Raw genomic sequence first — 24,626 nt, 5'->3', positions numbered from 1 at the left:
TGCGTTGCCAGTTGCACACGACGCATGCGCCAATAGAAGCAGTGCCGTAGTATAGCATAGCTCGCAAACTTACGTTTAGGGGGGAGCGCGCAGTTCATGAAGTAAAGCCACCACGGCCGCATTAACCCTTTCGCTGCTACAAAGACGTGCTCCCTGCCTTCCGCGCTGTGCGCGATTTTGTCACTGCACTGCTCGCCTGTGCAGGCACATCGTGTTCCGACTGCTTTGACACTCTTATCAATCGATTCCACAAAAACTATTTGGCCCAAAAATTAGATTTTTACACATCATCTTGACTGATACCTTCCCCCATAAATGACTTAATTTTGTTTCGATGTTCAACACAGTTATTATGCAGCATTAAATATAGTAAACCATTGCACGAAATTTTAAAGAGTTTGCAGAGGTAAAAGTCCATAGGGTATACTTTCCGTATGGTCGATTTTAGTTGCCACAATGTTGAGAATGAAATGTGGACAAGATACCTAAATTTCATATAAAATTTACTGTATAACAGTAGCTCATTTAAGTACCACATAGGTGTCGTATGTAATATTGAGAAATATTCCGTCTTTCGCGACTGTAATAAAAGTTTTATTTACACTGAGCACGTTTGGCTTTATTTTAAAGCACTTCAATCAATCAAAAGGAAGTAGACAAAATACATTAAACAAAACTGTGGACTTACAAAAACATTAGGACTTGAATATACCGTCTATCAGTGAAGTGCTCTGAGCTATGTCAAATATAATTTTTGTGTGTGGCACACACAAACATCATTTATTTGCTAAAACACTGATCTGCCAACACAAACGTTGAATATTGTGTTACCGCAGCACAAAACTACGAAAGGTGACTTGGCAATGGAGGAGACAAAATACTGTCCACTGAAGATGCTTCAAAAGAGAGAAACGCGTCTGGTCTAAATAAGCCCCTTATTACAGTTGCAGAAGAGGAATATATTTCAGTACCATTGGTAAGACTGCGACTGTAGAACAAAAACGAGAAAGAGAGCATGAATACCATTGTGTATGTGCCATACCTTTCCTTGATTGAAGTGCTTTAAAATAAAGCCAAACGTGTCCGGTGTAAATAATTTATTTATTACAGTCGCGAAAGACGGAATATTTCTCAATATTACATACGACACCTATGTCGTACTTAAATTAAATGAGATATTGTTATACAGTAAATTTTGTATGAAATTTAGGTATCTTGTCCACATTTCATTCTCAACATTGTGGCAACTAAAATCGACCATACGGAAAGTATATGCTATGGACTTCTACCTCTGCAAACTCTTCAAAATTTTGTGCAATGGTTTACTACATTTAATGCTGCATAATAACTGTGTTGAACATCGAAACAAAATTAAGTCATTTATGGGGGAAGGTATCAGTCAAGAAGACGTGTAAAAATCAAATTTTTGGGCCAAATAGTTTTTGTGAAATCAAACGATAAGTGTGTCAAAGCAGTGGGAACCTCTATGTGTCTGCACAGGCGAGCAGTGCAGTGATGACAAAATCGCGCACAGCGTGGAATGCGGCGAGCACGTGTCTGCAGCAGCGAAAGGGTTAATGAAGAGACAAAGCACTAGAAATTTAAAAAATTGCATTCAAATGAATATAATTCGTGAAGTAAGGCACTTCGATATTGTTTTTAAATAATGAAAATATTAAGCAGTGCACAAGGTTTGAACTCGTAACCTTTCGCGTAGCAGCCCAACACCTTAACCGTTACGCTAACGTACCTCGTCTGACTATACTACTCCATGACGATTATAACATGTCACGCAAAATACTGACAAACACTGTTGGTATGACTATGAATTACTCATGCTTCGTCGAAGTACAATAGGAAATAAACAATTATCGCTGTTCTTTATTGCGAAAAAGCGGTTCGTGAGAGTGATACAAACACCTTTCCTTGCTATCGCCTGAATTAGGAGTCTTATTGCTTGTTTGTTTTAATTAATTAATAGAATATGAAGCAATTGGTATAAAGAATGCTTTTTCCAAACTTTCTATAAAAGAATGTCTGCTATCAAGACATTGCTTTTGTTCTATTACTTTATTTATGACTGAACGTTTCTAAAACTGAAGACACTCGTCCATGCTCTGCACTGCAGTCGAGATGTGGCAACGTCGTTCTCTGTTCATTGGCTGACTGTGTTTTGTGACGTCAGATGCGCAGAACGAACCTAAACTCGGCCGCCAACATAAATGACGCGCACTTTAGTAAACATTATGTTTGCCATTAAGGCCATCTCACAACAGACAGACAGTTTAATAGTTTCTGATAACTAGTATTTTTTACTTCAATTTCACATGAAGTCCACTGATTTTCGCACACTGCTTTCCAAGACATCAAAAATTTAATTTAATTACTTTATCTCTGATACAGTAGCAACAATGGGGGAATTACTGTCTTTTGCTGTAAAATAGGTTTTCTCCTCGTTTAACATTTCATCATTACATTTTTGTGGCAGTTTCCTCCTCAGTAACAGTGTCTGCTGGTTAATTTTGTACAGTAATAATTTTTCTGCAAAATGTCTTGTCTTCGGCTACTTACTTGCCATTTCCTAGTCCTAGAAAGAAATGGCAATCTTTACTTAATGTAGGTTACATGAGAACTTTTATTGAACAATCTCCTGCAATGTGATGTTACATCCCCCTCAGAGCCATTACAAAACCTAAAGAATGACTAATGTGAATCCTTTGTTACTGTTGCAACTTACTGCATTACAATGCTTTTTATGTAAAAAACAAAAAAATTAGAAGTCAACAGAAACAATACTATTAACATTCACATGTAACTGTATTCAACTGGAACCTGTTATCCACTTGGTATGCTGCCATCACAGTAGATAACAAAAACTAGTAGGAGGATCACTGATGGATGTGTTCTACTGTGTTAGTGTGATGATCACTGACTGTGATAGCTGGTTATAGTCTAGTTAGTCAAAGAAATTTTTATCACCAATGCTTGGTCAGGAATGAGGAGAACGAATGAAATGGTGATGCACATTTCTTTAGTATCAGCTGCTGTTTCAAAGTCCTAGGTTAAATCACAAACCTGTGCATAGTCTATTACCTATAGAGGAGACAGGATGCTTCTGGTGATTAACCCCTCAGATATGATACAAAACACACACACACACACACACACACACACACACTAGACTTAGTTGCATAAAACTGTTACTTCTTTGGCAACAGAAAATGTGAATGAATTTTACCCGTTGTGGATGCTTTTGAACTCCCTGACTGTTCCTTTATAGGGTGTAGAAAAATTTCCGCTACCAGTCACAATAAAAGGTTATCTATTTGTCATACGAGTTTCAGATTTCCCCTATCCTCAGGTGTTTATACATTCATGTACATGTTTATATTGAAAGCAGCGTTTGTGGAAAATATATCTGTAGTTACATGAAGATGAAGCATCATTTTTATGATGCTTCATCTTCATGAAAGATGAAGCATCTTCAGGTAAGTACAGATATTTTCCACAAATGCTGCCTCGCCACTTACAATTGTCCCACTTGTATCTGTTTAGTCACCAGCAAATAATTTTTTGTATTTATACATTGATCTCCAGTAATATTAACGTGTACATGAATGTATGAACACCTGAGGATGGGCGCAAGCCTGAAACCGGTTGTGTGACAAATAAATAACCTTTTATTGGTTGGTTGGGTTGGATTGTTTTGAGGGAGGAGACCAGACAGCGAGGTCATTGGTCTCATCGGATTAGGGAATGACGGGGAAGGAAGTCGGCTGTGCCCTTTCAAAAGAACCATCCCGGCATTTGCCTGGAGCGATTTAGGAAATCGCAGAAAACCTAAATCAGGATGGCTGGACACGGGAACTGTCGTCGTCCTGACTGCAAGTCCAGTGTGCTAACCACTGCGCCACCTCGTTCGGTAAACCTTTAATTGTGACAGGTTGTTGTTGTTGTTGTGGTCTTCAGTCCTGAGACTGGTTTGATGCAGCTCTCCATGCTACTCTATACTGTGCAAGCTTTTTCATCTCCCAGCACCCACTGCAACCTACATCCTTCTGAATCTGCTTAGTGTATTCATCTCTTGGTCTCCCTCTACGATTTTTACCCTCCACGCTGTCCTCCAATACTAAATTGGTGATCCCTTGATGCCTCAGAACATGTCCTACCAACCGATCCCTTCTTCTGGTCAAGTTGTGCCACAAACTTCTCTTCTCCCCAATCCTATTCAATACTTCCTCATTAGTTATGTGATCTACCCATCTAATCTTCAGCATTCTTCTGTAGCACCACATTTCGAAAGCTTCTATTCTCTTCTTGTCCAAACTATTTATCGTCCATGTTTCACTTCCATACATGGCTACACTCCATACGAATACTTTCAGAAATGACTTCCTGACACTTAAATCAATACTGGATGTTAACAAATTTCTCTTCTTCAGAAACGCTTTCCTTGCCATTGCCAGCCTACATTTTATATCCTCTCTACTTCGACCATCATCAGTTATTTTGCTCCCCAAATAGCAAAACTCCTTTACTACTTTAAGTGTCTCATTTCCTAATCTAATTCCCTCAGCATCACCCGACTTAATTAGACTACATTCCATTATCCTTGTTTTGCTTTTGTTGATGTTCATCTTATATCCTCCTTTCAAGACACTGTCCATTCCATTCAACTGCTCTTCCAAGTCCAATTACAATGTCATCGGCGAACCTCAAAGTTTTTATTTCTTCTCCATGAATTTTAATACCTACTCCGAATTTTTCTTTTGTTTCCTTTACTGCTTGCTCAATATACAGATTGAACAACATCGGGGAGAGGCTACAACCCTGTCTTACTCCCTTCCCAACCACTGCTTCCCTTTCATGTCCCTCGACTCTTATAACTGCCATCTGGTTTCTGTACAAATTGTAAGTAACCTTTCGCTCCCTGTATTTTACCCCTGCCACCTTTAGAATTTGAAAGAGAGTATTCCAGTCAACATTGTCAAAAGCTTTCTCTAAGTCTACAAATGCTAGAAACGTAGGTTTGCCTTTCCTTAATCTTTCTTCTAAGATAAGTCGTAAGGTCAGTATTGCCTCACGTGTTCCAGTGTTTCTACGGAATCCAAACTGATCTTCCCCGAGGTTGGCTTCTACTAGTTTTTCCATTCGTCTGTAAAGAATTCGTGTTAGTATTTTGCAGCTGTGACTTATTAAACTGATAGTTCGGTAATTTTCACATCTGTCAACACCTGCTTTCTTTGGGATTGGAATTATTATATTCTTCTTGAAGTCTGAGGGTATTTCGCCTGTTTCATACATCTTGCTCACCAGATGGTAGAGTTTTGTCAGGACTGGCTCTCCCACGGCCGTCAGTAGTTCCAATGGAATATTGTCTACTCCGGGGGCCTTGTTTCGACTCAGGTCTTTCAGTGCTCTGTCGAACTCTTCACGCAGTATCATATATCCCATTTCATCTTCATCTACATCCTCTTCCATTTCCATAATATTGTCCTCAAGTACATCGCCCTTGTATAGACCCTCTATATACTCCTTCCACCTTTCTGCTTTCCCTTCTTTGCTTAGAACTGGGTAATGGAAATTTTTCTACACCCTAAACAGAAAACACGCCTTTGCATGTACAAAATTGTAAATTTCATGGAGTAGTTCAAAAAACTCTTCGGGTCTTTAGACCAACAGAATGATCAGAACATTTGTGACAAATTACAGTGGTACTATCAAAACCAGAACAAAATGGATTCAGCAGAATATGGTTGTGACCTACAAGGCTTTGCAGCCTCTGTGTCAAACTGACGCTCCCATAACAGAGTACCCACAACCCTGCTTCCTATTCTATTGACTGCATGTCAAGAGGTACACATGCAACCAGTGCCAAGATGTCATTACGATTGTGATTTCCAATATTTTGTCTCCAGAATTCCCAAATATGTGATCATTCTACAGAATGATTGCGAGAAATATTAAACAATACTGGAAAGGTTCAAATATCAGAATAAAATTTATTGGCATGAAGGTATGATGTGGATACAGTGATTTTTCAGTCCCAACAAATGAAGATATAGCTGGTTGAAAATTTATCTTGTCATAAATCTTATTACAACTCTGTAAGAGAAAATGAGAGAAATGCGAGTCTTGAAAGTGTCATTTAACAACTTAAAAATACACTAACAAGTAATATGCAACAAATCTACATTTTCAACTGTTTTTATGTAGTAACATGAAGGCACTTTAAAAATCTATAAATTATCATTATAAATATAAAAATACAGATTTGTATACGTAGCTCTGAAATTAATTTCCTCTATTGCAGTTACATTAATGTGTAAGATTGTAGACCTATGTTCTTTGGCATACAGATATCCTCCGTTTCTCTCTCTTTTTTGTTACACAAGTGAATGGAGCTATTATCAGTACTTCAGATCTTATGTGCTCTATAGGAATGAGCACAGCCAGTCACAAAGTTTGCAGTTTCTATTTCGTACCACCATTACAGTTCAAGAATGCAATACATAAATAGTGGAAGCACTAAATTGTCCACCTGATCTGTTTTTGCCTCAAGAAGGGATGTCAATACCACTGACATTACCAGCTTTGAAACAGATGCTACACTTGCATCAAGGTAACCTGGAACAAGACATTTTCAAAAGAGTTAGTTTACTCATGAACACAATGTCAATGTCTACAGTAGAACCCAACCTTTAACATGCAAGATACATCAGCTCAAGACTTACTAAGCAATAATTCTTTTCACACTGTGTAACGAAGTAAATGAGGGATGAATGAAGCAGAGGCCACAGATATTCCTAATATAAAGGAACCTATGTACAAAAGTGATTATAAGCCACCATCACCCACAACCGCCACCTCACAGTTAATTTCTAGCTCAGTGGTGAATTTCTGGGGTTCGATTCCTCATCAAACCTAAGATTTTTATCTGTAGCTTATTACTTCTTTCACTTCTTATAATGTTCGAAAATGTGAAAAATGCCAAACTGCAGCGTGGTTCAGAATCCACATTAAGCTGTAGGTCCCATTATAACTGGCTGGGTCAGTCAGTTCAAAAATGGGAGGAAAGCAATGGTATACCACCTCGAAGAGGACCAGGAATAGTAAAGGTTGGGTTGTTTACGAGAGGAGACGAAACAGCGAGGTCACCGGTCTCATTGGATCAAGGAAGGATGGGGAAAGAAGGCGGCCATGCCCTTTCGAAGGAAGCATCCCAGCATTTGCCTGAAGCAATTTAGTGAAATCGCGGAGAACCTAAATCAGGATGGCTGGTTGCGGGATTGAACTGTCGTTCTCCCAAACGAGTCCAGTGTGCTAACCACTGCGTTACTTCGCTCAGTCATGGCTAGTAAAGCACTGAAGTGTTCAAAACAAGCTTCAGACTGATGACTACTTCACTTTTAAACTATGTTATAAGCCGGGATTAAGTACTGATTGACCACCATGAAACAAACTGCAAATAACCTAGTCTTGAATGGAAACATCTGGAATTTGATGAAATGATGTTTTGGGACTCGCAAGGCCAGTTATTTGTGATTATTAAGGACGACAATGTACTGTTAAAAGTGAGTGGTGTTCACACATGCTTCAAAACTAAGTGGAATCAGTGATAAGAATAAAATAACATGGTGTTCTTGGCAAAGGTTCCAATGCACAGAATCACCTGGCCCCATACTGAGAAACAAACGCAATGATCATCAATAATCTGGGTAGAGCAGAGAGGGAGGGAGGGAGGGAGGGAGTGAGGGAGGGAGGGAGAGAGGGAGAGAGAGGGAGGGAGAGAGAGAGAGAGAGAGAGAGAGAGAGAGAGAGAGAGAAAAGCTGCCACATCCATCTTACAGTCCTGACCTTGTGCTGCTTGATATCCAACTATTCAACCAACACAATTTTATTACTTGTTCAGACACAGCAAAAAGATGAAACAAGCTGTACATGAGTAGTTAGAAACAAAAATTAAGAATTCTTCACCAATATCATTACAAAGCTCAGATGATGATGATTATAATGGAAATTAGGGTAATGTTTAAATTAATTGTTTAGTTAGTTAATTCTCACTGAATATTTCTTTCTGCTTTCCAAATAAAATACCAACTGTCCCTTATACCTTTTGTGAATTCAAAAACCACCTCCTCTGCAAATGTACATACATTATTTGCAAAGATACACTTACACACAAATTATGGGCACGAAATCACCAGCTGCAACTTACCCAATGCCATCAAACACCCACTCAAAAAAATCTGGCTCAATATACAAGCAACAGTTCCTTCAATTGTTTTCACCGAATCTGTAAAAGAAATTACATATGCTGTATAAGAGACCAGAAGGTGTGTGTTTCAATACTGACTTCTCCCAATAAAAAATAAAAAATCCACGTTGCTTCTTTCCGAAGAAGCCAATTATAGTATCTACGATCATCATTACAACTGTGAATGTACCCACCCATGTAATAAACAATGCATTAATAAAGCTATTTGCACTACTGTCAAATTCGCTGTTATTTTCACAATATTATGAAAAGAATAGTTGGTACTCACAATGTAGCGGAGATGCTGAGTCGCAGGTAGGCACGACAAAAAGACTGTCACAAACTAGCTTCCGGCCAGCAAGGCCTTTGTCAAAAATAAACAGACACAGACACACACACACACACACACACACACACACACACATACACACACACATGACCAGTGTCTGGCAGCTGAAGCCGGTCTTGTTTGCTGAAAGCTCATACTGTGACAGTCTTTCTGTTCTCCTTATCTGCGACTCAGGATCTCTGTGCTATGATGAGTAATAACTATCCTTTTCATAATATTGTTACATTCCATCCTGGATTTTCCATTATTTGATTTTGCTGTTATTTTCCATATTGATAATATAATTATTAATTATATTAGTAAGTGTGATGGGTGACACTCACTTGGCCACCTGTGACTACCTATCCAGGAACCAAATGCAGATGCAGCTGTATCTCCTATTCCAACAGCTAGAAGACCTGCTAGAAAGGATGATGGCAAATAGTTACTGACAGCAGCAGGGTGTAGCCACAATGGAAGTGACACACCCGTCAGCAGGTACATAGGTGTCAGTGCTCCACCACCAGCATCTTTCTCATCTGCAAACAGTTCAAAACCTTGCTGCAGGCCAACATGTAGTGGTGGTATATGCAAAAGACGCATTGCCTGGAAATAGCATTCAGTGTTAGTAATGTGCACATAATATTTTTCTGTATGTGTAAATGAATTTTCATTATTATTTATGAACAACATAAATATGCACTTTTGTCAGTTCACAATTTTGAGTACCACAAAACAAAGTTAAAAAATTCTTATTATAATAAAATAATTTTGTTTGTAGTGGGTAGAAAGAATTTAAAATAAATATGAGTAATAGCTTGGAACTTTTACACTGAGAAATTTAAAATTTGAGGCACTTTGAAGTTAATATTAAAGTCAGTACAAATAAATTATGGGATTTTTCTGCTTTTATTTTATGTGGTGCGATGTCACATTTATATATTACTGGCCATCCTGGATTTCAGTACATGCTGATAAGATATTGAAACCATAAAATCATAGGTAGAGACCTTCAAAACTTTGTTCCTCTTTTGTAACCGAAAAATTTTGTCCAACTTAAATATTTATGGTTTGGTCAACTAGAATGCATGAAACTACATGTCTTTTCTCTCTGCAAAAACTAGCTGCCAGCTCAGATACTATCAAGATTTTTAGAGCGACATGTGCTAAAGCACAGTCTTTTGCAGTATACCACTTTGGTAATGCCTATAAGGCTTCATCAACTTCACATTATCAGTTTTAATATAGTAGGTATAAAACTTTCACATATCCCTAATACTTTCAAGGAAGACTTCCAAGCCAATAAGCCTGCTTATAACTACTACTATAATTCTCTAATACACTCCTGAAAATTGAAATAAGAACACCGTGAATTCATTGTCCCAGGAAACGGAAACTTTATTGACACATTCCTGGGGTCAGATACATCACATGATCACACTGACAGATCCACAGGCACATAGACACAGGCAACAGAGCATGCACAATGTCGGCACTAGTACAGTGTATATCCACCTTTTGCAGCAATGCAGGCTGCTATTCTCCCATGGAGACGATCGTAGAGATGCTGGATGTAGTCCTGTGGAACGGCTTGCCATGCCATTTCCACCTGGCGCCTCAGTTGGACCAGCGCTCGTGTTGGACGTGCAGACCGCGTGAGACGACGCTTCATCCAGTCCCAAACATGCTCAATGGGGGACAGATCCGGAGATCTTGCTGGCCGGGGTAATTGACTTACACCTTCTAGAGCACGTTGGGTGGCATGGGATACATGCGGACGTGCATTGTCCTGTTGGAACAGCAAGTTCCCTTGCCGGTCTAGGAATGGTAGAATGATGGGTTCGATGACGGTTTGGATGTACCGTGCACTATTCAGTGTCCCCTCGACGATCACCAGTGGTGTACGGCCAGTGTAGGAGATCGCTCCCCACACCATGATGCCGGGTGTTGGCCCTGTGTGCCTCGGTCGTATGCAGTCCTGATTGTGGCGCTCATCTGCACGGCGCAAAACACGCATACGACCATCATTGGCACCAAGGCAGAAGCGACTCTCATCGCTGAAGACGACACGTCTCCATTCGTCCCTCCATTCACGCCTGTCGCGACACCACTGGAGGCGGGCTGCACGATGTTGGGGCGTGAGCGGAAGACGGCCTAATGGTGTGCGGGACAGTAGCCCAGCTTCATGGAGACGGTTGCGAATGGTCCTCGCCGATACTCCAGGAGCAACAGTGTCCCTAATTTGCTGGGAAGTGGCGGTGCGGTCCCCTACGGCACTGCGTAGGATCCTACGGTCTTGGCGTGCATCCGTGCGTCGCTGCGGTCCGGTCCCAGGTCGACGGGCACGTGCACCTTCCGCCGACCACTGGCGACAACATAGATGTACTGTGGAGACCTCACGCCCCACGTGTTCAGCAATTCGGCGGTACGTCCACCCGGCCTCCTGCATGCCCACTATACGCCCTCGCTCTAAGTCCGTCAACTGCACATACGGTTCACGTCCACACTGTCGCGGCATGCTACCAGTGTTAAAGACTGCGATGGAGCTCCGTATGCCACGGCAAACTGGCTGACACTGACGGCGGCGGTGCACAAATGCTGCGCAGCTAGCGCCATTCGACGGCCAACACCGCGGTTCCTGGTGTGTCCGCTGTGCCGTGCGTGTGATCATTGCTTGTACAGCCCTCTCACAGTGTCCGGAGCAAGTATGGTGGGTCTGACACACCGGTGTCAATGTGTTCTTTTTTCCATTTCCAGGAGTGTATTTAAATACATTAATTTGGAAAAAATTTTATTACAATAGAGCATTTTTTTAGTGCGTGCACAAAGGCTTGCTTCTAGTTTCATTTTTCTGGTTCTAGTCTGAGCTAAGCCTCCTCTCTTTCCTTGCTGATTTAAGTGCATGTTGTGTCCAGCAAAATTACTCATTCCATAACTGCTTATGTCCAGTAACTTTACGTTCAGAAATCTGGTACTAAAGATTTTTAATCTTTTATTAGGTAATCTAATTTCTCTGTTTGCACAAGACCGATGTGGTAGGTTATATGCGAGAGGCACAGTCATTACATCATCATTTGTGTAATATGAAATTTGCAGTACTGTGGTAAGTTCCCCTCTTCATTTCTGTAGGTGTCATTTGCACCTCTAGTAGAGCTTCTCTACTTGAAGCTGGCATTACAATGTTTGCTCTTCATAGATCTTAGTGTAACACTTTCCTCAGCTGCCTCAGCAACCTTTTTGGAGACTTATTCCAATATAACTCAGAATGACCTTGCTCAAGTTTTATTACACTGGCTACTCTTTATTTTCTCAAGTTCTCCAGGTACTGTTTCTTTGTGGGATCATGTGGATCATCTTATTTTCGAAGAACAGTGGTTTCTTAATATTAATTATTTTCATAACTTTGGTGGTAATGATTTCTTTCAGACTGTGTGTGGATATTGACATTCCTATGTGAAATTCTGCAAGTGTTCCGTTTGATTTTAGTCCTTTTGTTTGCTGACATGTTTTTACTAAATTCTGTTAGTTTTACACTGTTTCAATTTATCTTTTTCTGTGCAGCATACTCACTTGTCTTTCAGAATACATTACTAAGGAGACACCTAAGGCAATAATTAACATTTTTACAGTTTCTTTGACAATCTGTGTTTATTATCCAATTTCATTTGTTTACTTCAGCCTCTTTGCCCCTTTACTGTTGAAATGGCTCTGAGCACTATGGGACTCAACTTCTAAGGTCATCAATCCCCGAGAACTTAGACCTACTTAAACCTAACTAACCTTAGGACATCACACACATCCATGCCCGAGGCAGGATTCAAACCTGCGACCGTAGTGGTCTCGCGGTTCCGGACTGTAGCACCTAGAACCGCTCGGCCACCCCTTTACTGTGCATATCTACTTAAGGAAATAACTTATTTTTGGATACAAGAACAATCAATTTATAGAAATTGTAATAAGAGTTTTGTCAATTTTACTGAACAATCATTTATCTTCGGATTTTCTTGCATTTGGTGCTTAAATATAAGGTAGTATAATATTTTTCCCACTAATAAGTGGACCCCTTATGAAAATATATTGATGCAGTACATATAAACATTTAAGCTGTGTGTGTATCATGAATGTTTACTGCACGTAGTGGCCACAATATGTATGCAGCGGGATGTAGGTGTAGCTGAATGGGGCAGTAATGTGTCACCAATTTTGCTGTATTACCCACAAAACTTGAGCATCTTTCAAATGTGTTCACAAGGAATAGCAGTCATGACATGGAAATAAGAGGAAATTATGAAAAACTCCAAAACACTGATACACAGGGACTGCAGATGTCTTTAGTGAGAGCTGAAACCATTTTGGTACTACTAATTAGTATCTGGAAGTAGACACACAGTATTGGAGGCTATTAGTCACTTACAGAAAGTCATTAAGTGTGTTATGGCAATGAAAATCTTGCACCACCTCTTATCAATACATGGAGTATCAGTTCCTTGAACTACGGATGTTAAATCCTACCATGCAGCACTCAATTATTATCCACAGGACAATCTGGAATGGTCTTTTCATTATAAACAAGATGGTGCCACCTCTTTGTTAGGCACCATCTGTAATAGCTGGTTTGATAAAAGAAGAGTAAAACAACATACCAAACTAAATAAGCCTCTCTGGTCTCAGACAGTGAGGAATGGTAGCCAGACTATTAATAACTAGCTGAGAGACTGCGAACCACCATGATGGAGAAGTAGATAAAAAATACAGAATCTTGCCATAACTTATTTTGGGTGTTCTACAGTGAGGCTGGAAGCTTTATTAGATGCAAAAGGTATTAATGAGAATGGTATGAGATGCACATAATAATGTGCATCCTCAATAAAGAGAGAGACAAGCCTGAGCAAAAGTGGGTGTGGCTGACCAGCCCAGCGAGGTAACAGCAGACATTGATGTTGCTGGCCACAGACAGTGTGCGAGCCAGCACTGACAAAGCACGTGCCGGGTCAGCGTCTGGTAGAATTCCCAGAAGTTGCTGTCCAACACTACCTGGTGGCTGCCTCTGGGTGCTGCCAAAGAATGCCGCAATTTCAGTTCCTTATCAATATAAAGTTGCGATAACACTGTATGTAGTACTTATTAGGCAAAAACAATGTTACATTCGGAAAAATAAACATTTAAAACAAGAGTGCTTTTCATTGGATGATAAATGACCAAGTCATGACAAAAGTAAGTGGCATGTTTCAACATTTATTTTTGATACTTGCATAGCAAAACGGTCATAGTTGTACTCAAGATGTCATTCGGTGATGCATTTCATGTGGTAGTGAATGATGTACGAAAAGTTTGATATAATTGCAATTATAGTTAACTGATATTAGGTAAATGGACAGCAAATTACAACAGGAAATTTTAGAATACCTTAGACATTAGTAATATTAAACGTTTATCGATCAAAAACTGGATGAGTCCTCCCAGAATGAGATTCTCACTCTGCAGCGGAGTGTGCACTGATATGAAATATCCTGGCAGATTAAAACTGTGTGCCCGACCGAGACTCGAACTCGGGACCTTTGCCTTTCGCGGGCAAGTGCTCTACCATCTGAGCTACCGAAGCACGACTCACGCCCGGTACTCACAGCTTTACTTCTGCCAGTATCTCGTCTCCTACCTTCCAAACTTTACAGGAGCTCTCCTGCGAACCTTGCAGAACTAGCACTCCTGAAAGAAAGGATATAGCGGAGACATGGCTTAGCCACAGCCTGGGGGATGTTTCCAGAATGAGACTCTCACTGTGCAGCGGAGTGTGCGCTGATATGAAATTTCCTGGCAGATTAAAACTGTGTGCCCGACCGAGATTCGAACTCGGGACCTTTGCCTTTCGCGGGAAAGTGCTCTACCATCTGAGCTACCTGCTGGGTTCTGATAGCCGCAAAGTCGGCAGAGCTTGGTCCAAACATGCAAGTGGGAGGTTCGTGTGCCATTGGTGGGGACATAGTATTCCCAACACTCCTGCTTCGTTTGTTTGATGATGAGGCAAACCTGCGCTCGGAGCCATTTGAAGGCAATCATTAGATGTAGAATGAATATTCAACGAACACTATTAAATCTAGGGACAAATGGTTATCAGTGGAAAGAGCAGGATAAAATTTTCAGAAATCAATAGGCTCATGCTTATTTTTAATTATCTCTTTTAAGTGAATATAAATGTAGTTACATATGACAATAGAAGCGCAAGTTTTGGATTCAGAGAAAAACAGTATGCAATGCATGTGGCACAGTGCCCCTTTACTATCCGTGTGGTACATAATGTCGAACTTAGCAAAACTTTCATGCAATGTCCCCAATCTTTAGTGATTTGGAGTCAACAATCAGTACTCTGACCTTTACTGGCTAATTAGTGTTAATCTTGAAGCTCAATTTACAGTGCTGAAATCTGTGGAATTATTTGACAGAAGAATGCAGCTTGGATCTGAAAGATAATTTGACTCTAGCACAATCGTATACTCCACTACAAACACATGTGCTCATCCTGGACAGGAGGTTACTAATATTTATTGCTGAATTCTGCTGATCAAAGTAACATTGAGCAAATTCTAGTATGTAGCCTAACATTAGTGATCTCCCACTTCTTACATTTTAATAATAACTGGTATTAGAAGCAGAAATTTTGAACTTGATTGAAACAAAGTGCAGCTATGTGTTGTCGCTATGCTGAACAACCAACAGACAAACAATTTGGAGGCCACATATCATATTAGCATTCCTTAGTGCTGATAGGAAGCATTTATTATAGGAAGCATTTATTGCAGGTGGAACTATGTCAATCATACAGCTCCTTATTAGCAACTTTCTGCAGATGTCTAATCAGTAATGACTATTAATAGATATATTTTCAAACACTACTGTCACTATAACTAAAAAATTCTCCATCTGGAAAAATATTTCAAAAATACATACCTCTAACATGACGAAGAGTGCCAACACAATGCCACTTGCTAAGTACAGGAGGCAGTATGTTCCAATAAGACCTGGTACATACACAGCAACAACCAAAATATGGAAGGACTTCCTGGTAGCTGTCGAAGCATGTTTACCAGCTTGTATTTGAACTGCTATTGCAGCCACCGCTACAGCGCAGCAAGCAATCCAGTAGCATACCATCAGTATCTGTCTGACAGTTCCATCAGCTATTATTAGATCACAAATATTTGTACTATAGATACAGTGACACTGTACAAAGGTTTATCTAGTACTATAGCTCCAACATACATCACACGTTAAAAACATTTTTAAGTTTACAGCAGATTTATGCTAGGAAAGCTATTAAATCGAATGCAAGTATTTGTAACAAACCAGCTGTGAATGTTGACAAAATTGGTGACATTTCTGTAAGTTGTAAAACAAGAATTCAATTTATGAATGTCTCCTTTCCTGAAATTACACATAATTTTGGTTGCCATATCTTCTTTCAACACACAGAGTCAGGTACATCACAAACAGCAGTTATAAAATAAAAAATCAGAATCCAGCTTTTTTTTAAAGATAATGGTTGAGTTTGTATGAGAGTTACTTATGATGGCTTACAAAAGCAGCTGGAAAGTAACATGGTTTTGTGATTAAAAAGGGTGAAAACCTTTCCTTTACCGACCCAAACACCAGAAATATTTGTTATTTACTGTTTAAAATTTCTGGAAGGTTCTTGAAATTTCCTATGTTTATAATGTTTGCATATTCTGGAGTAATACTGTTCATATAAATTTTTGCAGCACTTTCTATCCAGGAAACAGTTCTGTTCTCTATTTACATTTGCGTCTGCAATAAACATGCTTTCAGCACATTCAGTCTCATACTTGAATGATGGATCTGCTTTTGGTTTTGCACTTGACTGCAGCTGCTATGTGACAATGGTCGGTGGAGGCATGAGGTATTTCAAAATGTCTACATTGCTCTGATTCCAATTACACAAGATAAAATTCATCGCCTGCACACACAGGAACCAAAATGCACATAGCACACTGTTCCCAAAGCTAATTTATTCAGGAGATCAACGGATCTCATATGGCAGAAAGGATTTGAGAGAGTTACCAAATACAAAGGGTGCAATGACAAGATGTGGTGGCAAATGTGTACTTTTCCTAGGATGGCACAGACCAACAGTGGTTCAAGAATAATGAAGGTAAGCTCTACAACTGCAACAAATTCCAGCACTAGCTGAAGAGAACATTTGGTAACAATCAACTACAAATCTGCTTAGCATGAAGGATAAGGATAACATCATGAGGAAATAAACAGTCATCCTTACAGCATATTTTGTCCCTGTGCCACATTGTGATTACAAGTATGACAGAAGCCAACAAACCTCACATTTAATTAGAGGAGTCACAGAAGACATGTACCAAGTGCTTATTGTAAAGGATGTTACGACAGATAATTACAGGAGTCACAGAAGATATGTACCAAGTGCTTATTGTAAAGGATGTTACAACAGAGGAATTCCGTAAGTTGTGCCAGCACATTGAGGAAATACAAGAGAAATAAGTCCAACTTCCAAATGTGGTCTATGCTGAATGTAGTAGACGGTCATGGCCTCGACTCTCATACAGCAAATACCAACTCCGCCAGCAGTCTAACACTCCATGAAGAATCGTCTTTGCCAATTTGGAGTTACAATGCGTGTGTCAAATGAAAACCCAGCATCTGACCAATTTAAGTACAACCAACTCCACTGTTTAGTGTAATACCTCAAAGAAGAATAAACATTTGGAGGACAGAGTGCAACTTGCCAGTATATTTTTACTGTGGATGCCTTGTGCACCTTGTATGTTTCTATCTACAGAGAAAGAAGATGAGGGTTTGAAAACAATTATGTTGCAAGCTGTCAACCATTACAACAGTCCTACACACGCCAGTCAATTGCAGCCAATCATAGTCTTTTCTTTGTCATTTGATGTGGCCCGCCACGAATTCCTTTCCTGTGCTAACCTCTTCATCTCAGAGTAGCACTTGCAACCTACGTCCTCAATTATTTGCTTGACGTATTCCAATTTCTGTCTTCCTCTACAGTTTTTGCCCTCTACAGCTCCCTCTAGTACCATGGAAGTCATTCCCTCATGTCTTAGCAGATGTCCTATCATCCTGTCCCTTCTCCTTATCAGTGTTTTCCAAATATTCCTTTCCTCTCCGATTCTGCGTAGAACCTCCTCATTCCTTACCTTATCAGTCCACCTAATTTTCAACATTCGTCTATAGCACCACATCTCAAATGCTTCAATTCTCTTCTGTTCCGGTTTTCCCACAGTCCATGTTTCACTACCATACAATGCTGTACTCCAGACGTACATCCTCAGAAATTTCTTCCTCAAATTAAGGCCGGTATTTGATATTAGTAGACTTCTCTTGGCCAGAAATGCCTTTTTTGCCATAGCTAGTCTGCTTTTGATGTCCTCCTTGGTCCGTCCGTCATTGGTTATTTTACTGCCTAGGTAGCAGACTTCCTTAACTTCATTGACTTTGTGACCATCAATCCTGATGTTAAGTTTCTCGCTGTTCTCATTTCTACTACTTCTCATTACCTTCGTCTTTCTCCGATTTACTCTCAAACCATACTGTGTACTCATTAGACTGTTCATTCCATTCAGCAGATCATTTAATTCTTCTTCACTTTCACTCAGGATAGCAATGTCATCAGCGAATCGTATCATTGATTTACTTTCACCTTGTATTTTAATTCCACTCCTGAACCTTTCTTTTATTTCCATCATTGCTTCCTCAATGTGCACATTGAAGAGTAGGGGCGAAAGGCTACAGCCTTGTCTTACACCCTTCTTAATACGAGCACTTCGTTCTTGATCGTCCACTCTTATTATTCCCTCTTGGTTGTTGTACATATTGTATATGACCCGTCTCTCCCTATAGCTTACCCCTACTTTTTTCAGAATCTCGAACAGCTTGCACCATTTTATATTGTCGAACGCTTTTTCCAGGTTGACTGATCTTATGAAAGTGTCTTTATTTAGCCTTGCTTCCATTATTAGCTGTAACGTCAGAATGCCTCTCTCCTCCCTTTACTTTTCCTAAAGCCAAACTGATCGTCACCTAGTGCATTCTCAATTTTCTTTTCCATTCTTCTGTATATTATTCTTGTAAGCAGCTTCGATGCATGAGCTGTTAAGCTGATTGTGCGATAATTCTCGCACTTGTCAGCTCTTGCCGTCTTCGGAATTGTGTGGATGATGCTTTTCTGAAAGTCACATGGTCGTTTTGTTGCCACTTCCCCCAATGATTTTAGAAATTCTGACGGAATGTTATCTATCCCTTCCGTCTTATTTGAGCGTAAGTCCTCCAAAGCTCTTTTAAATTCCGATTCTAATACTGGATCCCCTATCTCTTCTAAATTGACTCCTGTTTCTTCTTCTTCTATCACATCAGACAAATCTTCACCCTCATAGAGGCTTTCAATGTATTCTTTCCATCTATCTGCTCTCTCCTCTGCATTTATAGTCTATGTGTAGGATTAAGACCATGACCTTACTCTGATCAAGGTCACACCCCAACACACTGCAGCCGTTCCCCAGTCACTGTACAGAAGCGCCTGTCACTTTCCTAGCTGCCCAATTCAGGAAAACTATGCAACATGACTGAGACCACCACAAACGAAAATGTGAACCACAAGACAGTTACACATACCTCAGGAACTCTCATCAAAGGCCAACCTATCTGGGTGTTAGTTGACTCATAGGTTCCTTTTTCTGTAATGTCGAATGCTTGTCACTGCCAGCTAAAGAAGAATATGCTCCACGATACAAAAGTGATTGTGTTGAAGGCCACAACTGGGAAATATGCCCACCTGATATGAACATGTACTGCAAGCATAACTATCAATTACAGATCACAATTCTTCAAATTTGCCACTTTCACAGAATGCAGAATACATATTTGTCAGAATATTCTAAGAAAGGACTTCTTGCAGGTAACGCAAGCATTCAGACTGTGGAATATCAGAGCTCCAGACTGATGAAGCTATTTGACAAGCACATAAAGATTGCTCTGGATGGTTGTTGGCCATTTACGAGACTGCAGGTGGTCAAGGAGAACTTTTAAGTGCTAACTGCCACAAAAAACCAAACCAGTCCAGAATGGGCAGCCCAGTGCCACTGATGTATCACTACAAACAACACAGAAGAAGAAATTACTATCTAACTTGTGGTGTCATCCGAACGTGGTCATATGAGAAGATAGTCACTGCAAGTCGCATTGACAAATGGGCAACACCGGCATAGTCCCACCCAGAAAAGTTTTGCTGTGTCGTTGCAACTATTCTGCAACACAGAACCACTCAGCCCAGTCTTTATCATCGACTAGGATAACAGCATCATCATCTAAACCATTCAGTCTAGTCAATGATCATCTAAGACAATGACATCGTCTTCTAGTAGGCCAACAGTGTAATCAATGTATGAGGCAGATCTCCAAGTGAAAGTTATTATTAAATACAGTCTGAGTCAGAGACTTATTTTGTCTGTCTCAAGCAATATGTCAGTGTTCAGAGATAGTTGTAAATACTCATGACATTCCATGCAAGTGGACTGTAAAAGGTTAAGTAATTCTTCTTATCTCTATTACAATAAAGGGAACTAATATTTTGTGTGTTACAGTATCCACTACATCTCCACCTGCAGCAAATTAACAAACTCTCAATTTTACGAACAAGTATACTTTCGTTCCATTAAGTTTCGGGTGTGCAGCCGCAAGAAATCTCCTTCTTCTTCTTATATTTCGGCTGTAAAACGTTCAACCATCTTCAGAGTGAGCCGCAAGACTGCCGCTTCAGTGCTTGCTTCGTCCCTTTATACTGTTGTACCGCGTGACTGCGCACGCGGCCACAGATGCAAATGCGCCAGAGACGTTGGTCGGCGCATTTGATCAGCAGAGATCCCACTAATCGAGTGGCGAAGAAAACTGTTTCGCTTCTGAATGATTCTCCCTTTCCACCAGAAGTTGTTCGGAGATTGAAACCAAGTGGTCCGGTGCCTCCTAGACTTTATGGTCTACCAAAGGTACACAAGAAAGATGTTCCTCTACGCCCCATAGTGAGTAACATAGGCTCTCCGACCTATGACATTGCCAAACATCTGGCATCATTGTTGAGGCCTCTTGTGGGAAAATGTACTCACCACATAAGAAACTCGGCTGACTTCATTAGTAAACTGAAATCACTGAAAATGAACCCGTCTGATATATTAGTTAGTTTTTATGTGGTGGCTTTATTTACAAAGGTTCCCCTTCCAGAATCTCTGCAACTTATTGAAAGAAGTTTTGACAAAGAGATTTCAGCTTTATTTAAACATGTTCTGACCTCCACATATTTCTTATTTAACAACGAATTTTTTGAACAGACAGACGGAGTCTGCATGGGTAGTCCCTTATCCCCTCTGGTGGCCAATTTATTTATGGAGGACTTCAAGAAGAAGGCGCTTGAATCTGCTGACTTGAAACCCACGGTATTCTGGAGGTATGTTGATGACACCTTTGTAGTTTGGCCCCATGGTGAAGACAACTTGCAAGACTTTTTAAGACATCTGAACTCCCTCCACGATCAAATAAAGTTCACAATGGAAATTGAAAAGGAGGGATGCCTTCCATTCTTGGATGTTCTGGTTCGGCGCAGAGAGGATGGCACTTTGGGACATGAAGTGTATAGGAACCCAACACACACTGATCTGTATTTACGTGCAAATAGCTGCCACCATCCTGCCCTGACAATGAGTGTTCTCCGATCTTTGACTCACAGAGCGCATATTATTTCTGACGAAAGCAGTCTGCAAGATGAACTTTCCCACTTACAAAGAGTGTTTGAAGACAATGGGTACTCTCCACAACAAATACAGAGGGCACTGAAAATGAAACCGAAAGAGACCACAAAGAAAGCAGATGATGATGAAGAAACCTTTAAATCGATGGCCTTCCTGCCATATGTGGGTAGTCTCTCATCAAAAATAGGACGCATTCTCGGCAGACACAAAATAAAAGTGATTTTTCGTCCTCCACCTAAGACAGCGGCACTCGTGGGCTCTGTCAAAGATGATTTGCTGCTCCGAAAATCTGGAGTTTACAAAATTCCATGTGAATGTGGCCTCTCTTACATCGGACAAACAACTCGTACTGTTGTAAGGGATCTGAGAGATGTTATTTTTTTTACCGTATTTGTCGATACTGAATTGAAAATGTTTTCTTATATTTTTGTCAGAATTTATTATAATTTGTCTTATTATACGTTAATTTACTTCTGTTTTTGAGAGTAAAAGCATATTGATTACTATTAGAAAATGTATCGAAGAATAGCAAAGAAACTGATTGTGTAAAATATCTTTGACGTTGGAGTAGTCTTTGACTATAGTCAGTCCGAGTCGGAAGCTAACTCTTGGTGTGTGTTGACGGAAGAACAATGTGAAGGTCGCCGTCATAAATTATTTTGAATTATGTTAACTATTATTTTTGTATTATCTGAAAAGAAGAAACTACATTGGAAGAAACTGTATTTGAAACACCAAAATGAGAGAAACACGCTGAACCACGTCATTTTCTGCAGCCGACAACGATGCATTGTGGAATCATACTTAGACAACTGCAGCCAAGACTTACATTTGCTTGCAAACGTCTAATGGAAAAGGTACTGTCACGAAATATGGCAAATTTAAGTTTATAAAAAAATAGTGACCATATTTTCAACTTGTGTAATAGCCGGGATGCCATATTTCAACTGGGGACTGTAGCCGGGATATTGTGTTCACGAGATCTTCAACAGTGCTACGAGGAAGAAAATTTTTGTGTGTTAATACCAGTTTCTTCAGAATGTGTGTTACAGTGTTTGTGTTCATCGGGAAGTAAAAGTTTTGGAGAAGAAATGTTTCGGCAAAAAATATAATTTTTGACAGAAGAAAATACTTCAAGAATTTTGGTCAACAATCACATGGATGGAAAACGTGGTTTTGCAACAGTAGAAGAGTGTTCCAGATAAGTCACGAAACCCTCGTATTTTGTTAAAACAATATTTTTATCTTGTTTTGTATTGTTGTGTATAAATTTTTGTTCTTCACAATGACTTATGAGATTTTCGAGAGTATTGTGCCTAAAGTAGAAAGTAGTAATTTAATAGACTTCGAACATCAGGACAGGTCAAATGAAACAGAAAGAACCGATCAATTTGATTTAAAAAGTTTTCTTGTAAATTTCACGAAAGAAATTAAACAATCAGTTGACGACAATAAGACATACTGGGATGAAAAAATTGATAACATTTTGTTGCAAGTCCAAGCAGTCAATACCCAAGTGGGTGAGCTTTCGAACAGAGTTGGCAGTGTTGAGGAAAAAATTGAATCTGTGGAAGCGAAAGTAAATGAAATTGATGCTAAATTGAGCGGTGAAATTAATACTGTAAAAAATGAGTTACTGGTAGATAGGGAAAGAAATTTAATTGATTTTAATGAGTTAAAAGGGGAAATTAAAAATTTGGATGAGAATACAAAAGTTTTAGTTAAAAATGTACAACAAGAAACTGACAATCGTTTGGTTACACTAGAAGAAAAAGTAGAATGTAATGATTTAGAAAACAAAAAATCTGTCAAAGAACTTGGCGAAAAAATTGAAAGTTTTAACATTGAATTTCAAAGCAAAAATTACAATGTCAACACGTGTAATCTTATATCTAATATTCCAGTGAAGCACTTTTCGGTAGATGGACCCTTACACCCCGTTGATTTTATGCAGTATTGTAAGGATTGTTTTTTACCTCACTCACCAGATGAAATAAAAATTAAATTTGTGAAAAAATTCTTGGAAGGGGAAGCTTTGACTTGGGCAAACCAGATTGTAACTTTGGGGATGACCTTTTCAGAATTTGAATCAAAATTTTTGGAAAAATTTTGGGATGATCTTAAACAAACTAGAATCAAAAGTGAATTTTTGAATGGGCGAAACTATAGGGAATCAATGGGAACATGAAACAATTTTGCAAAAATGAACTTCAAAAACTTATTCATTTAACAAAACCTTTGGATGACTTGATCAAAATTGATACCTTAAAGAGAAGATTGCCATTAGCAATGCAGTTGAGTTTAGTTCATTGTCCTGATAGTAATGTAGAGCAGTTTCTCAATTATATTGAAAAGTTGGATAGGGTAACAACAAGAACACACAGTGGGTTTACTCAGAAAGGTAATGGTCAAAATTGGGGAAATGACAACTTTCAAAAAAGGGAACAAAACAATTATCATGGTGTCAGTCAAAATTCAGGGGGATATAGCAATTTTGAAAAGAAGGACCATAATTTTTATCCAGAACAAAAACAACATTTTTGCGTTAATAATCAACAAAATAGAGAACACTTTAGGGATCAAAATCACAGAAATTTTGATAGAGGTCAGTACAATAGAAACTACCAACAATCAGGTAATGTTTGGCATAGGAATGGGAACAGAAATGTTGATCAGAGACATTGGCAGAACCATAATCAGCAGTTCAAACAGGAACCGGAAATAAAAAACGAGTAGACGCCCCCTTGAAGGTCCGCAAGGTTGAGGCAGAAGGTGAGCATGATCAAAGGACCAATGGATGTGACTATCATAAACCCAAACAGGACAGTTCCAAATCTAAGCTATCACATGAGGTCATTAGTTGTTACTTATTGAAGAAATTTCAAGAGGAAAATAATAATGATAAAGATAACATTTTCAATACACAAGAACATACAGTAGATAAAAGTAATTGTGATTCATTTAATTTAACAGAGTTTTACACTTGGGCAGAAAAGAAAAACACTTTGTCGGATGATGTAATTTGCAGTAGTTCAGAGATGTGTGTGAATGAAAGAGAGAATGCATGCTGTGAGAATGAAAATGTTGGTGAAAGGGATCTGGTAACTTTAGAAAGGGGAAATAATATTTTGGGGGATAATTTGAATGTGTATGACCTGAATATGTGTAATGATAATGATGTTGTTGATAAAGTTGATAATGATGGTAATGGTATTGATGGTGATGTTGAGGAAAGGTATTT

General features: G+C 39.4%; 1 protein-coding gene across 2 annotated transcripts in view; it reads right to left on the bottom strand.

Annotated features, from left to right (window-relative positions):
* Positions 1–6,021: 6,021 nt before the first annotated feature.
* The window catches only part of LOC124622376 (dolichol kinase), a 65,577-nt gene continuing 46,972 nt past the window's right edge, over positions 6,022–24,626 (bottom strand). The window contains exons 5-8 of one of the 2 annotated variants that reach the window (XM_047148062.1): positions 15,531–15,740; positions 8,930–9,191; positions 8,219–8,296; positions 6,022–6,627 (exon numbers count right to left, since the gene is read on the bottom strand). In XM_047148062.1, the coding sequence (XP_047004018.1) occupies positions 6,491–6,627; positions 8,219–8,296; positions 8,930–9,191; positions 15,531–15,740 (687 nt within the window). In that variant the 3' untranslated portion in view covers positions 6,022–6,490. The remainder of the gene's footprint in view (positions 6,628–8,218; positions 8,297–8,929; positions 9,192–15,530; positions 15,741–24,626) is intronic. The other variant, XM_047148061.1, reaches the window with a different exon arrangement.

This window comes from Schistocerca americana, chromosome 7 (assembly GCF_021461395.2).
Source record: "Schistocerca americana isolate TAMUIC-IGC-003095 chromosome 7, iqSchAmer2.1, whole genome shotgun sequence".
Classification (NCBI taxonomy): Eukaryota; Metazoa; Arthropoda; class Insecta; order Orthoptera; family Acrididae; genus Schistocerca; species Schistocerca americana.
This window is presented reverse-complemented; position numbering and strand designations above follow the sequence as displayed.